The following is a 16,902-nucleotide window of genomic DNA, read 5'->3' as shown; positions in this document are numbered from 1 at the left end:
GAGGGATAACCATACGCATAATAAAGATAATGTAATGAGAAGACAATGTCGACGTTCAATGTCAATGTTTAAATGAAACAAATACAAGACATCGTGACAGGAATAGGAAAAAAGAGATCATTTTTAAGAACAGACAAAGTCTCGAAGAATAATGCTGGAACTCAGACAGTTATCTGAAAACAAAACGCCTGGCCAATGTTTCGTCGACGGCACTGATAGAGAAATTTATCCGTCAGTGTTTGCTTCGTCAACAGGTTTTTCGTTTTCACTGACTGAAAAGTACTTTCTTTGCCTCGTTAGTGTTTTAAGTAATAAAGAACGCGACCCAAAACATGGAATCTGTTTAAGTTGATACGATATCGTTATTATTGACGTGCGTAATTGTTTTTTTTTTGTATATGAAGTTGTTTTATTGGTAACAGTTACATGGTTACACAAATGGTGCCGAAGACACACCTAATAAAGACATAACGCAAGGACACGCGGGCTTTTGAACGAAGTGACATTTTCAGCATGTGACTCATGCTCTCCCGGTCTCTAAATACTAATTCAGGAGATGATGAAATGCGAGAATTATCTCTCAATTACTTGCCACATATATCGAAAGTCGCACGACCCACCTGACTCGATGGTAACTAGTTAGAAAAATCATGCTTTCACAAACCATGAACATAATGACATTTAAACAATTACAAAATTAATGGAATAATTCTCAGTTCAAAAATTCATGAGGGAGGGGAAAAACAAAGAAACTTTCACAACAAAGATTTTCTGCATAAATATTACGATTTTAAGTTTTGCTTGGAAAATTTGAACTCGTCCAACAGTAAAAAGTAAAGTAAATCTCATTTCTTTATATTTACACGTCAAATAAGCTTAGCAGAATGCATAAACTTAGTTTCCTTCGTCAAAAATTACTGGTAAGAGACATCAATGTCTTAAAGAAAACACATTTCCTGAAGAAATATGCTAATGTGATCAAAGATACAACTTCCTCGCTTTGAGTATCATGTAGAGTTTTCAGTGACGTCATTTAAAGCTTCGTTTTGAAGTAATTACTTGTTTTGAAGCAAAGAGGTATTACAGACCAAAGTGAAGAAGTTACCAGGTTTTTGTAAATTCAGAAATGAACCGTCATCGTAGAAAGGGACGGCAAGGAAAGTCGGACGCGTTCCCCATATCACCGAGGCTTCAATACTGAATTTTTGTATTTGAGCTGAACACGCCACCCCGATTCTTTTTTGCATAACTACTCCGCGAGCTATTGTAGTTAAAGCATTAAAATTTATTGCAATTTTTGTTTGTTTTTGATGCGTTGCTATATAATTACAGCGATACATGAGTCGTTTATTGTTTGTATCGAAGATTGCGGAGAATATTATGTGTTTTAAAATGAGGACAAATATTGTCGACTCTAATGTTTGTTATCGGTACCGCCTAGACTATAGGGACGGGTTACTTTCTCTGGTTTTAGTTGTTCCGTTGGATGCACTGCTGTTCTTTGGGTGCATTGCAAATATTAATTAGGGTCTCCATTCAACAAAAGGTTTCGGTAGAGTCTTTCACCAGTGAATTCACACATTTAGTAACAATTTCAATCAATCATCTGCTTGTCCTCCATTGTTTCAAAAATGCAAGTTTGATTATCAAACGGAAAATGTTGGGGCTTTCAAGTAGCTCTATTCATGGTCATTATTGTTCCTGAGATTGTATGTGTGATCACCTCTTTGCTCTATTGATGATTGATAATGTTTCATTTAATCGAAGGGCAGAGCAACAATGCTAATCAGATGCAACCCGGGGCTTCATTTCCCGAAACGCTCATGAATTAGCACAGCTCTTTAGGCCCCTCTGATTAAAATTCTCGCCCAATTTCTCTTCCAGATCCTGTCTTTTGTCAAACCCGTTGGCAGACCACAACAAAGCATGATGGGTAACGTTCGCGGAGATGTTCCTTCGATAGATGTGATGGATTGAGTGAGTTAGCATTCGCTGATGACGAGCCGCTGTGCTTTCTTTTTTAGTACATAGTCTTCATTAATACTTTCAAAACTATAAATGGTGTAAATCTTTTTGTTTCTTAGAAGTCAATTGGACTGATTGCTAATGTCGTTGCAGTAGTAGTAATTTATTTATTTCAAGTAGCCAGGCCAATGGACTTGTAAGTCACCATTACCTCAAGATGTTCAGTTACAGAAAGAGTTAGAGGCAATACTTAAGCGAATTACAACTTACTTTAAATTAAGGTAGAACGCGCCCCGGGGATACAAATTTGGAGTCTAAAACCTTTACAATTCTTTTCTGATATACCACTTGTGTGGGTTCATTTTAAAGCTCTTGATGTAAGAAAAATTTTCACTGGCTTAGCTTTTCGAAATTCGAAAATTTAATTTTTCTCCGAACAGTTAATGGCGGCCATTTTGAATTTTAAATATCGGTATTTGTTTCCCTCGTACCAAATTTACACAGTGACCCCCGATTTTTATTCTTGATTTTGAAAGAGAACGGTTGAAAGATTCCTCAAGGAAGGTTTGAGCAAAAGTTTAAGTCTTTCACTTCTGAGGCGTGCACTACTTTAAAACGTGAAGATTTTCTCTTCGCTTATCAAACACATTTTCAACGAACCTTGTAAGTTGTCTTATGGTCCAGTAAACCGATGGTTAAGTTTTTTTTGACATATTTCTCGCATAGCTTCGCGAATAAGACCAAGATACTGTTGTCGCTTGCCAAGATCTCCGCTCCGGGCAGCTGGATGCTTCCCGAAATCGTGGTTAGTGGAAGACTCCTGTCTGGCTGACGAGCCGTGCGAGCGGACGATGTTCATTTATTTGCTCACCTCTAAATCTAGCTGTTTCAAGGTAGAATTCCCACACGTTACTGAACCAGTGGCAGTAGGGACCTTTATGTACCACTCAAATTAAGCACTACATGTTATGTATTTTAACCCTGCATTGTGTCTTGAATTTAACGTAAGCGTCAAACTTCGGCCAACGACGATGATTTTGTAACCGTGCCTAATCTCATTACAGTTTCATTACTACTATGTAAAATAAATATTTGTCCAAAGCTTTTGGACATTACGCCCACAGAAATGACAGATGAAGGATTCCACCAAAACAACATGAATTTACTCATTATTCGTCTTTCGCGTATCTGACACTGTCAAGGCCCGCAATTAATACCTGTCCATTCTCTATTGCTTATTTTCGTCGTGATCCAAATAAGGTATTGTCGTCGTGACGTGATCAAGGTGTGTCATTGCCATCTGAATAACCGTCGATGGCATACACTGGTGAACCTTGTGAAATTTGGCTTTCCTCTAGAACCTGGTATACACTTACATATGGTAAGGGTTACGAAATTGTACAAACGTGGCTGTCTGATAATGACATCCGAATTACTATTATATATTAGCATCATAAGTCGATTCCTACAAATGTCATAAGTCTAATAATATAATCAGGTTACTTATCAACGCTTTCAAAAGTTCAAGCGAAATTGTGGTACTTTCTCGCCAAAAGAAAATTACAATATTTCCCCTTCAGCCATATCAATCAGATAAGATTATGGACTTAAATGCATACCCATGACTCTCTGTCCATGTCCATTTTGCTTTTGGATTAAATACGTTTTCAGTGCATTCGAAATTTGTCATTGAGAATAAAAAATCAATGTACATTTAATTTGATAAAAGGTGTACACTTTTTTGTCTAGAACAAAGTTTGTGTATGAGAGAGAGAGAGAGAGAGAGAGAGAGAGAGAGAGAGAGAGAGAGAGAGAGAGAGAGAGAGAGAGAGAGAGAGAGAGAGAGAGAAGAGCTACCCACAATTCCCCTTGATTTGTTCACTCAGACATTTTTTGCTAAAGGCTTTTTCAATTTTATCAGTTTCTTAACATTTTAACTTACAATTTAAGTTCAGGATTATTTGTTAAAACTATGTTCCAAAGTTATTGACTATGCTTAAAATTCAAGAGTAAATTGAATGAGAAGTCGATGTTTGGAGGTGCTAAAAATTGCACACTTGTCAAGATAAAGTTACCAGCAACGAAGATGGTCTCATCATACAACCTGTCAGACATGCAAATTTCCTTTCTTACGAACATTAAAAAAATCAATACCCTTTCTTTTGCCAACACAGATGCAACTTATTCCCTTAGTTTCCTTGAAAATATCGTGTATGGCTGTCAAAAATCTGTGTCGACAAAATTACAAAATGCTATCTCCTCCGCGGAAAAGGGGTTGATCTTCTCATTATTCACAGTGAGAAATCATAAAATCATAATGATTAGAACTGTGTTGCCAGAATTTAGAAATATGGACCGAGTTATTCTCTGTACAGAAGAATTTGCTTCAGTTCAGTGAGTGATCTGTGTGTGTACAGATCATGGAGAATTTTGGGTAGCCTCACTTACTGTGAGAGAGGAGAGAGAGAGAGAGAGAGAGAGAGAGAGAGAGAGAGAGAGGAGAAGAGAGAGAGAGAGAGAGAGAGAGAGAGAGAGAGAGAGAGAATCTCTTCCGAATGAGGTCATTAGTAATATCTTGGAATCGAAAGAATATTTCAACTCATATTTAAAACCTTTCAACAAGGGTGTTCTTTCGTATTTAGAGGACGCAAACCCCGAATGTTATTACTTGTGTACATTTTCTAAATTGTCAACTGCGTTTCCACCAATCTCCATGGCTACAGCATCATATCATAACCAAAAGCCATGTGCTGCATCACATTACTCCAAGAAATTAAAACTGTATTTTTCTGGCTTCAATATTCAGTATCCCTCGAAATCTGGATCGTTTGCTCCACAGTCGGCAGTCTTTTCTCGGGACTTCCCATACAGTTTCTGTGAAACTAACTGGTGCCAGGCTATCCACGGAAATAACGTACACGATTCATGTATTCACGTGTTACGTATCAGGTTCAATGAATCTAGTCCGGATGGGCTATAGAAACTCTTATTCATAAGAAGTCAAGAAATTGGGTTAGGTATACAAACAATAATGAATGAATGGCCAGGAAACTGGAAGCTAATTGTCTTCCAACGTCACTGATTGGTGCTTTAACCTTTCGATACTGCTGGAAGATTCCCATTGATTGCGTGAAAAGAGATACGGCCATGATCAAAGTTGTCAATATCACAACATGAATTTACTAATTATTCGTATTTAGCGTATCTGACACTCTCAAGGCCCGCAATTAATACATGTCCATTCTCCATTGCTTATTTTCGTCATGATCCAAATAAGGTATTGTCGTCGTGACGTGATCAAGATGTGTCATTGCCATCTGAATAACCGTCGATGGCATACACTGGTGAACCTTGTGAAATTTGGGTTTCCTATAGAACTTGGCATATACATACAAATATGGCAAGGGTTACGAAATTGCGCAAACGTAACTGTCTGATCATGACATCCAAATTACTAATATTAGTAATATCAGCATCATAAGTCGATTCCTAATGATCTTTCTGTGCTTAAACGGAATTGTTACACGAACAGTACAATACTAAGTATATTTAATCTTATAGTATAGTGTGTTATAGTATGACATCTGATAAGGAGCCAATTCCTATTGGCTTGGCAGCTTTTTTTCCAACAGAATTTCCCTAACGATCTCATAAACTAACTCCCTTTAACTATGGGGTTTCTTCGCCGGCTCCTGTTATTTCGAGTGAATATACGCATATTTTATTTTTCACAATTACGTCGTTTAAGCCTATACCTGATGTTTGTTTGGGAATAAAGTCTTCTGTAGAAGAGCTATATAGTGAACAAACTTTAAGATCATAATGGTAGCTCAATTGTGCTCTTCGCTCGATTTAGAGAACAAAGTAGGCTTGAGCGCATTGTAGTAAAAAAACTTAATTCATCACTTTGGACCTGCACTTGCAAACGCCATTAGGGGTCTACTTTGGAGAGTTTTGGCTCCACTGCAACGATATGTCGTCTTTTCTTTGACAGGAAACTTCTGTTTGGTAAAAAATACACCGATCCGCAAAAGCTTGAACCACAAAGTGAATTGGTCTTTTTTAACGACATCGATCTATTACTTGCACCCACAAGGTTTGAACAACCATATTGATAATTTTTAAGGAAAAGCGAGCATGTTTTCTGATGCAGGTTGCCCCTCTGCCGAGTGTCGAAGTTGTTAATTAGTGTTCGCTTCAACCCATGATAGCTCTGAATTTTATTTCGGTAGGTTACAACAAATACAACAGATACATGTAAATCGAATTGAACAACGATACTCAGGAACACTCTTCAAAATATAGTCCCAAATAGCTGTGTGTGCCTTGGCTCTTTCAGCTGTGGATCCCATTTCCTTGAGTTATTCCCGGGGGCAGAAGAAGAAAACAATTTCTTACTTCTTGCCAATTATTCTATGATTTGTATGCACAGTCGCACAATGGACATTCACAAACAATGCCCTAATTGCATCTAAGCCGTAACGAGCTAAATGGCAAATGGTAATTAATTAGCTTTTATTATACTAGCGAATGGGAGGCACGCGAGTTTGCAAAGCCCTGTAGGGGGCGTCGACAGCAACACAAGTATCCGTATACAAGCTGTGATTGGTCTTTCACGTTATATAAAGTCGCACAAATAAAAAAAGATCTGGCTTGAAGATACAGGAAAGATTGATTCGAAAACCGGGAAGCTTCAGACTTCGCCAAGATACATGTAGAGGACCTTACGGTCAGTTTTTTTTTTATTGTGAAACAGGATAATTTCACTGCAAACACCGAAAAGGTTGCTGACATCTGTTTGTTAATATTTTTTACTCTGACTGTCCAAAATTGATTTTTCCGATACATAAATAGATAAACACACAGCCTACTTTATCCGGAGATGATTGAGCACAATAGCCCATCTGCGGTGACTTCAGACGGCGACGGTGATTCTGGTTTTGTCAGCGGGGCAGAAACTCGAAGCAATGACTCGCAGAGTCCCGACATCGTTGAGAAACCGTCCAAGTCGTTTTCTATCAAAGACATCCTGGGAGAAGAGTTGACGGCTGAGAGTACGGAATCCACAGCAATGTTTGAGGAAAGAGGCAGCATCAAGAGAAGCGAGTACCTGACCGAAGAATCTATTGCTCAAGAAGCGACGAAAACTTGTCAAGATGAAAAGGATCTTGAATCAACAGGTATGAATGAATTTCCGACGATGAAAATCTTTTGCATGGATTTTGTGTTCACACAGCGAATAAATCTCTGTCTGATATATGTCATCATGTCTAACATACCCATACCACAGAATGAGCTAATACTGCCTAATTTAGTCTTTTTTATACTTAGAAAAAGGCGACGTCTGATTTTTCTTGTTGTAAAATCGGTTTTGATTAAACTTTTTGAAGTAAAGGCCCACTTTGACAAACATCGTGGCTTGGCGCATGATGGGTCAGGAAAATATAGTTGCCATGTTGACAAATCATAAAAAAATGTTCGAATATTTTCTACTGAAAACAAAATCGCTGAATTTGAAGCTTGGTAAGTGCAATAATAGGTAACACAAAAAATATCGATCGAATATGCTATGCCATCGCTCAGGTTCAGATGAACACCGTCTACATGGGGACTGGGGTCTGATCAACGGGATATTTTTATGGTTGAGAAGCAGCGTACACACAAGTCCGTATAACTTCTCGCTTAATGAACCATCGATGACTCTCCTCTATGACGAACGTGCAATAACACAATCTTGTGTGCTGTAGTCTTACGTACCAAAACAATAGCAAGGAGCACTTCTACATTGCTTTGTGCATTGACGTGTACTGGAATCACTTTTCTTCGTCAATATGTTCTAACTATTGTTACGCCTCCATTCAATAATCGCTACACGATCAAAATAAAACCGCGTAAGTGAATGCAGGTTTCCTAATTCTGTTATTTCTGTAAAATGTAGTGTTACAACGATAGCAACGTGTGTGGATTGGTAAACTTCGCAGCATTGGGTTAGTTGAACTCACGCTTACCGGCGCAAAGCCTTGTAATTGTTGCGAATAACAAATACATACACAGGCTATTCTTGCAGAAACCAAAGCTGAAAACATCCAAATGACCCCTAAAGCTTCGCTTTCATTCTAACAGAGACACAATTAACACGGTTTGTCAAGAAAGCGCCTAACATCTATTTCGCAAAAGAATCTCCCATTGTATATGCAGTAGATCATGCAAGAAAGAGCTGATATTCTATGCACGTGAAGACAAACAAAATCGTTTTATTTCTAGAAAATTTCTTATCCAAACAAACGGCTTACCACATGGCATAATGCCACTGGAATACGCATTATTGAAGTAGTGCCCGGTAAATAACAGCCATTTTATCGCCGTCAAAAGTTTTTTTATCAAAATCAATCTTGACTTGTCATTAGATATCGAAAAAGAAAATCCAAAATGCAATGTGTCCGGTAAGCGACTTTGCAGTTGCTGTAGATAAACAAACCCAGCCTCAACTGTTGGACGCGTAACCTCACTTCTATTGGAGGGACTTCCTGTAGTCGTACGGTGGGGACAGTATCTTTCGAACGCAGCGTGGCAGTGACGAGCACAAACTGATACATCCGTAAAATTATATGCACAAAAAGTGTACAAACAAGATTGTATTAGATTGGGGGAAAGATACAAATCTCAGATCAGTGCATTCTTAACTTTAGACTTTTGAAGACACCGTGTCAGTTAATGAGACAACAGATGTCAAAATACTAAGAAGATTGAACAAATACAATCTACTGTATTGTCCATGAAGGGGATTACATGACTTTAGCACCACGGATCCTTTTTAATCGGCCAAGTGATTAACCTCATTACAAAATCTTACGTATTTCGATTGTGTAACGATTTCAAACGTGCCCTGTATGCCGGTAATTCCGTCCTGCTGTTGAAATGGGGAACGAGTGAGTTTTCTTGTCGAATACAGTTAATTGGATGTTGCGGAGGTCTGGTATGATTTTTGTCTTTGCATCGTAAGAGGAGAAGTTAGCCATGATCAAATTAGACAGAGGATTTATCAATATTATAAAAAGAGTTGAATGGGGAGTCAAAAGGACTAATGTATTCAGTGTTAATTGGTTGGCAGTAGCTCTACAAATGAAATTGGTCGTAATGAGTTTGTCTATTGAAAGCCAATTGGCTGTTATGACGTCTGTTCAATGTTTCAAAGCCAATTTGTTCTTCATTAAGCAGGTTAATTTGTGACAAAGGCGGACAAGACGTTTGGCACAATGGCTGATTGCCCCGCCAGTCAAACCTAAACAAAGTTCAACATAGATTGGACTGCCACAAGATTTGACTTCCCTCCAGTGCAAAATATCGAGCATAAAAGCATTTAAAATAACCCCAAAATATCGGAGAATGTGAGCGAAACGTTATTAGTTCTCTTTTCAATTACTCTGTCGTTCATAGCGCGGTAACTAAAGATTTATTTACCTGGCAACTTATCGCCCAGAACGTCATTACTCTCAAAGGCAAAATATATTTTGGGCCAAAATTGAAAATTGCTCGTCTGTTTCAAACGATACATTGAAAGCAAGGAATTTCAATGAGCTCCTTTACTTCACTAATCAGTGCTTGTTCCTTTTCCCCTCGCACAGCACGAGATCACTGCTTGAAAAAGAGAGCATCGCCAAATCAAGCAACGGGTGTCGAGATCCCAAATGACGATTCGCTGAAGGGATCTGACGAACACGACACGGGGGAGTCACATCCGAAGAAGAAAAGGCGAGCTAGAACAACATACACTACGACGCAGCTAGACGCGTTGGAACAGCTGTTCCACCAAGAACAATATCCAGACTTGGTTGTCAGAGAAGAGATAGCAAAGACGCTGGACTTGGACGAGGAAAGAGTTCAGGTACACATTTATTTTAAGGGGGGGGGTAGAAGGACTGAATCTTGAGGATAGTTTCAGTGAATAACTTATATATTGATCGTTGGTGAGCTTATGTCTAGAGTTCATTATTAATCATATATCAGTAAAAGTAGATTTATTTTTCTGAACGGTTCGAAAGATCATTACAAGTGATTTAAATATGTTCATCGCAATTCCCCGACATATAAAATTGTAGAATAAGTTAAGTAATTAGTTAAATTCTTTCTTTCGTTATTTGTTATTTCAATAATATTACCAGTAGGCTGGCTTTGTCTTTACTCCATGTATATTTCAAATCCTAACTCATCCTATGGCGTTATAACTTACTGCCCACACTAGGAAAAAAACTATAACGCAGGCGCCCTGGAGTATGTTTTCATTCTGGGACAATGTTGATTGATTTGCCTGTACGAGCCCTAACGAGTCAACAAACAAAGACAATGGTTTGTAATTAGTTACGCTGCTCCTACGACCGTTCATAGAATGCCCCGTACACAATTCTGTGGGGCACCTGTCATAGGCCTTTGTTTGCGAGCTTGTTACATTTACACCCAAACCAAGCCCACCGGCCTTCAACGCTAAGCAACAACTCCTTAACTGTTAAACCCGCTTTAAAAGCACATGGCAAAGCCTCCAGGCACGATTTCGATCCGTAGTGTTTTCCTATAACAATGGCCAACAACAAACTTTTGTTATCGACGTAGAGAGGACTCCTTCGTAACCCCATGTCACAAAAGAGATTTCTCAGAAATGGTAAGAGTTGATGACCACGGCTGTATGAAATGCAACATGACAACATATGGTATTGTAGTCCGACAACTTGCTCACTAGATGAGTCTATTATAGTTTGAAGACACTATTGTCGTCGGAAGCTCAAATTACTGAACAAGTCTTGTAACGGTGACATGTCTCCCGATACACGTGAAATAATGGGATCAGTTAGAACGAAAGCTTTGATATTCGCGATTTCATCCATAAATAAAATTTCCTCATGACCAGATAACCACCGGCAATCTAATAATATTATTTCTCATATTTTGTATTTCAAACAATTTGAATAGTCAAAACCTAATTTTCTCTTCATTTTCAAATGGAGTCCACAAAAACTGTACACCATCAAAGAGCTAGCTATATGATGTTGAGAGTCGGAACATACGCCATGCATGCCCCTTAGGAGCATTCTCGAAGATCATACCACGGTAGCAAGGAGATTTATTTCGATCTTTTAATGTTTTCCGTGTGTTTCTATTCATTTTTTCTTAATAATTTGACGCCTCGATTTTTTGTGCCATCTTCATCCATTCAGATATGGTTCCAAAACCGTCGAGCTAAGTACAAGAGGACGCAGAAAGAGGGACGTGTCCTATGGATGCGAAGTCACTTGTTTGGGGTCGGACTTCACCCTAACTACCCGCAAGGCAGCATGTTTGCCAGTACGCCGTCCAGCAAACTGCCTCTTATGATGCCACCAATGATGCCGAGTAATAGGTTTCCTGCAAATGGTTTCTTCCAGTCAAGGTAACGTGTATACTCATAAACTGTCTTCTCGGATTCTAACGTGAATCACATTCCTGCTCTGACCTTGTAGTGAGAAATAAAGCAATCCGTTAAAGCTCCATAAGCTGTGTCTTTTGGCTAATTTTTCAGAACTTTTGTTTTGTGGTTTCCCTACACTTTCTGCATTGAATCCCTAAACTGTAATTTAATGCCAAGTATTTAGCATATCAACACTACCTATATGAGTATAATCTCCATTGTTATTGTTGACAATTGTATTCAAGTCCGGACTAGAATTAATTTGTAAACAATAAACAATGATCACTACATACACGTTCTGTGTCAGTATTGGCCCAGAACCGTTTCAGAGACGTTTCAATGGCCTGTGTATGAACTACATACACACAAGCTGTGTTGACAAAAAGAATACTAAAAATTTCAGCGTGACAAACGGATTAGGGTCCGACACGGTAGTAGATATACAGAAGCAGAATTCTGAAAAACTTGTCACAAGTTACAGCTTATGTCCCTTTAAACTTGTACCCAAACGTCCGTGAAAGTAACTTATCAGACGTACTCTTATTGAGTGAAGAATAAATAATCATGGGTCGCCGTGCAAAATTTTGGTACCAGAGAAACAAATGACCCAACATTGACTGATAGTTGAAATTCAAAATTCCATCCTTGTGTTGACCATAGACTTTAAAAACGTTTTTAAAGTCTATGTGTTGACTTAACGGGGAAAAAGTAAGTTTTCCAGTGCTGCTATTAAAATAATGTTAGTGCCTTATTGTAGTCCACCCCTGTGGTCTAATCATGTACTGTAGCACAGTCGCCTGTCTTCTAAAATTCTGCTCTGCGCCTTGGTGCACCATAGACGTGTGTAGATACGCAAAAAAAGAACAAAGTCTGGAAAACCAAATGGCTATGCGGACTATGCCATGTCATCTTCCACGTTCGATTTTACTGTGAAAATTAGCAAGTTCATGTATCACGTAACCGTCGATCGTTCCTTTTCATTCTCAAAATTCATATCTGATACTTAATCTGCTTTAGAAACGCTTTTGATGACACGGCACGGTCCGCATAGCCATTTGGTTTCCAGACTTTGTTCTTTACTTGCGTATCTACACACGTCTATGGCGCACCTATGCGCAGAGCGGAATTTTAGAAGACAGGTGACTATGACTGTAGTTCATTCGTCGGTTTTTGACGTACGTGTTATCGTTTTGGACTTTTACAGACTTGCAGGCTATCTTGCGGAAATGCAGGGGACAAAGCGAGAATTGCCTGTCAGTGCCAGACCAACCATGTTCCCGTTACCACCTTTGCGGATACCCGTCCCCTCAATGTGGCACTTTCGTCACAGTGACGAACAACTCTATTCGGAAACCACGCCTTCCATCAGCTGAGCACCCCTGCAGAAAAGTTCTACGCCAGCTATACGCTATACTGTTAGTTTTACAAGAAAATGCCACTCTTTTCGCAAATATTGCCACCATCTAATTTATTTATAAGAGACAATAAAATTACAGGGTACTTTTCATTCAAAACTATACAGCGAACGATGAACGGTGTTGCCCTCTCTGAAGGATAATGCGTCGGTGCTGATAAAAAATCATTATCTGAAGATTCAAAATAGAACGTTTATTTCTGTATCTCACTTAATAGGGCAGATGTAGCAGGTAACTGAGGCTGCTCGAATCTCAGTTTTGTTATATCATGCAGAATTCAACCACAAAGGCTCCGGGTTGGTTGAAATAAATGAAATATGTAAAGAGGATAAACCGTTAGGTGGGTCGATCCGGACACAAGGCTAGCGTGTCCCAAACTCCAAGAAAGTAGGGGCCGGTTGCCACGCATCTCCCCCCCCCCCCCCCCCCCCCCGCATCTCCATCAGTCTTCACATGTGCAAGCGCCCTCTGTTGTCCATTCAATTGAGGTAAAATAGAGCCCTCTCGTTTATACCAATAGTCCCGAAGATAACATCCACGAGTAACTTTCCCTACTGTGTATTTCCTCAAAATCTATGTGGCTACTTGTTGAAGCTGAAATACATATCCGTGATATTTTCTCCGCAAAGCACCAATGAGGTAAAAAGATATTTGCATGCCAGCGAATTCTATAAGTTCGAGAAGAACTGGTTTTAGCGGTAAAAATATACATTTTACATTTTTTTAAAAGTTACATTTTCTACTCCCTTTACACTATTTATAAACCACATATAATACCGAGCTATACATGAGTCATGAAGTTGTATGTTAAACAGGTATTTATGTGCGATGTTCTGTCAATATGTTTATTTTATATATCTATATCATAGTTATAATAATAATAATGATAATATTATTCGCTTAACTGATACATGGTCCTTGTCTAATTTATTTTCTTGCGAGTTGGTGTGATTTGAGTTCTGTAGCATGGAAGGCCATTTTCCGACTTCTAATTACGGGAGCGTGCAGTCCTTGTGAACGGGATATGCTGTCACAACCTTCCGGTAACTTTGTCAAAATTACATGTAGTTATAACCTCCCATATACTCAAAATTGATAACCCCATTTAAGATGATAACATTTTACAATTGCTTGCATGTGCCGGGATCACTCAAAGTATGGACGTGGGTTGTTTTTATCGACACTAGTTAAGTAGTTTTACAAGTAATGCAAACAGTATTAGCTGTTGAGGGGAAAACACTGGAGACTAGATATGCCAATGTTTTACCCATATAGCCACTGTTACTCGAATAGCTTGCACCAAACCAGTGGTTTTTCTATCTCAGCCTAGAACCAATCTGATTAAAATCAGATGTAGAGATGGCGGCGTTTATGCCTTTGCTAGTTCTTTACTGTTCTCGTTGGCTAACAGTTAGTTATAGTGAGGCGACTATCTGATATGTTAACGTGAACAGCAAAGAACAATTACAGCTGGAAACGTCTCAGTCTATACATATGATTTTAATCAGATTGCAAAGAGCCCATAATTGCTACACTGCCATTTTTAATGATAATAAGATAGATGACACTCCCAATTCAGATTATAGTAAAATTGTTTTCCAGAATGAAAATGGGCGAGGGATAGACGCTGTTTCTCGGAATAAATTTTATTCTACAACAAAGCTCAAATGCTAGGTATGCATTTTAGAAAATTTTGAAAAGTGTGGAAAAACTTGATTCTCCTTTCTTTGCGGTATTCAATTCTAACCCCTGTACTTTAACGTCCCATACGACCCCGGTCATGATAAGCGAACGTTTTCGTTGAAAAGTTTTCACTTCTACATTTGTACGCGGGTGGATTCGCATGGTTACGTCAAAATTACGTTAAACCACATCAATATTCCTCCCCAACTGTCAGTTACGTAAAGCATAGACAGTCTATACAATCTATGCGTAAAGTGACAATAACACCTGTTGAGTCAGTGCATCTACTGGTGCGAGGCTTTGCAGAAATACATGTTTTACTGTAATGTGGAAGACAACTATCTGGCATAGAGCTGAGTTTGCTTTCCTCTTGTGTCCCAGCCTGCTGACTGTACTGAGGAAACAAAGCCGAGCAAACAAGCCAGGAATGTGAGCAGCGCCACCTTCGAGCGCCTTACGTTAGTATCGGAGCACAGTGTTCCACCCTTTTATGCTGTAATCCCGGGCTGTAATTTAGCGTATACTTTCCAAGTCTTTGATATCATTAATCGTGCGCTCACACAGCTATTGACTCAGTAATGTTTAAGACCTCCTATGATGATACTGTATTTGTTGTGACGCGTGGCTTGTTCTGTACTCAGATGAACGCGAAGTGTGCTTGATGATTATACTTTAAAATTAGACCGTCTCCTGATATTAGTTGACGTTCTTTAATTATTAATTAACGTATTCATCCTATCATAGATATCTTAGACTCTCCTAAATATCTTAGACTCTCCTAAAAGTATACTAAGACGACGAGCTTTTCGATTAATCAACCAATTCTAGTACATCACCACATACATGTTATATATGTCTACAGCTCTGTTTAGCATTGGATTTGCGCAGACGCGTCGGTCAATATGGCTTACAGTGCCAAATACATCAATGGCAAGAGTAACTTTCTCTACAAACAGATATGCTTACAGAGCTCTGTTTGTCACTCGAAGTTTGATTCCGCTGTGTGCAGAAAGTGATCCTTTATCAAACAACAGCCAAATCAAACAATGTCTAATGAAACATTGGAAAATAATAGAAGCCAATCAAACACTGGCCAAACTTTTTCCAGTAAAACCTATCATAACATACAAAAAGGAATTTAAACATGAAGACATCCTCGTTCAAGCATAAATCAAGCACGAGGATAAAAATAAACACGAACGGTCTGACCAACAAACCAACTCAAAGTTCAGACCACAACATAACCATACTGGCATCTTTATTTGATGAACAATCGCTATCATCAAACTAACATGTGGGAAAACAAAACGAGCGACTGATGAAGGAACCGCATGCAGTTTGGTTCCGAAACAGCATTAATAAGAATCACTCCAACATGTAACTGGTTTTCCCGGGGACCCAGATCACATGACTAGGGTCAAATCACTATCAATTCACCGCTGTCTCGCAATGTTTCTCCATGTCGTAAAACCACATTGATCAATTCAATAAAGTTGATCTCACTTTCCTTTATATTCGAAGTTTGGTTTCGCTCTGTGCAGAAAGTGATCATGAAGTGACCAATCAAAGGCATGCTCTACACCCCTGAGAACGGTAGCCCTCTTTAGGACTTCCACTGCAAAACTAGTTTTTGTTTTTCTTTCCTTCTTTCTTTCTTGATATACATAGCACGCATGCGCCTCGTCAGATGGCAATCTACGGTATCAAATAAGTACATCACGATTACTCTACTTTTAGTAGAGTAGTTGTGAAGTACACCTATTGCAGTACTAACAAATCGAGAAACCGCCGTTTTCATTTCAGAGCTTACCAAAGATACTGCTTCTTTGGTGTCTATGGCGATTTCAGTGTTGGGTTTGTTTCAACTACAATAGCTCGAAGACAATCTCCTTGAAAATAAGTGAAGGGACGAAAGAGAGAGACAATGGAGGGTTAATCAAAGACGTAATGGCTGGAATAAACATTGACAAGTTTTACTACAGATAGGTGTTAATAGTTAGCACTTTATACCAGCTGACAGCAAACACTGTTATTTGAGGGAAAGTTGACGACAAGGCGTTAACGCCACCTCCACAATTAGCACCTAATTGCACTTGTTTCACTTTGACAAGCGTACCACGGACAGAGATACCCCTTGTCATTGTCGAGAGGCAGTCCCACAATCGAATTTCATAACCCCTCTGCAATTGCTTACTCAGTATCAAGATGTCTCTTGCCCTTGAATTAAATTATCAGTATCACTGGCAATTGATCAATATCAATATCACCTTGACTGGGAACAACCATAATAATCAATAATCTATACATAGATGAGAGATCTCACTTTTACTTTGGTCTATGTTTACAATCGTTACGCTAATAAAAAGTTCGAGAAATATGTGAAAGAATGGGGGACGTTGA

The 16,902-nt window shown here is 38.9% G+C and overlaps 1 protein-coding gene across 2 annotated transcripts; it reads left to right on the top strand.

The window, feature by feature from the left end:
* Positions 1 to 6,571: 6,571 nt before the first annotated feature.
* Positions 6,572 to 13,723, top strand: LOC139134910 (ALX homeobox protein 1-like). Of its 2 annotated transcripts, XM_070702003.1 has the most exons (5): positions 6,572 to 6,694; positions 6,820 to 7,145; positions 9,591 to 9,850; positions 11,175 to 11,386; positions 12,609 to 13,723. In XM_070702003.1, exons 2-5 carry the CDS (start codon positions 6,848 to 6,850, stop codon positions 12,775 to 12,777), a joined length of 939 nt encoding a protein of 312 aa, XP_070558104.1. In that variant the 5' UTR covers positions 6,572 to 6,694; positions 6,820 to 6,847; the 3' UTR covers positions 12,778 to 13,723. The 2 variants fall into 2 exon arrangements, with proteins under 2 accessions (XP_070558104.1, XP_070558103.1); XM_070702002.1 differs by having other exon boundaries at positions 6,608 to 7,145.
* Positions 13,724 to 16,902: the final 3,179 nt, after the last annotated feature.

Source organism: Ptychodera flava, chromosome 6, assembly GCF_041260155.1.
Source record: "Ptychodera flava strain L36383 chromosome 6, AS_Pfla_20210202, whole genome shotgun sequence".
Classification (NCBI taxonomy): Eukaryota; Metazoa; Hemichordata; class Enteropneusta; family Ptychoderidae; genus Ptychodera; species Ptychodera flava.
The sequence above is the reverse complement of the archived record's forward strand: the minus strand, read 5'-3'. Positions and strand labels throughout refer to the sequence as shown.

Bases quoted from the DNA above. Each gene is read 5' to 3' on its own strand.
- LOC139134910 (XM_070702003.1), top strand. From the start codon at position 6,848: ATGATTGAGCACAATAGCCCATCTGCGGTGACTTCAGACGGCGACGGT. The intron at 9,851-11,174 runs GTACACATTTAT...TCATCCATTCAG, and splicing joins TGGACGAGGAAAGAGTTCAG to ATATGGTTCCAAAACCGTCG. The intron at 11,387-12,608 runs GTAACGTGTATA...GGACTTTTACAG, and splicing joins AATGGTTTCTTCCAGTCAAG to ACTTGCAGGCTATCTTGCGG.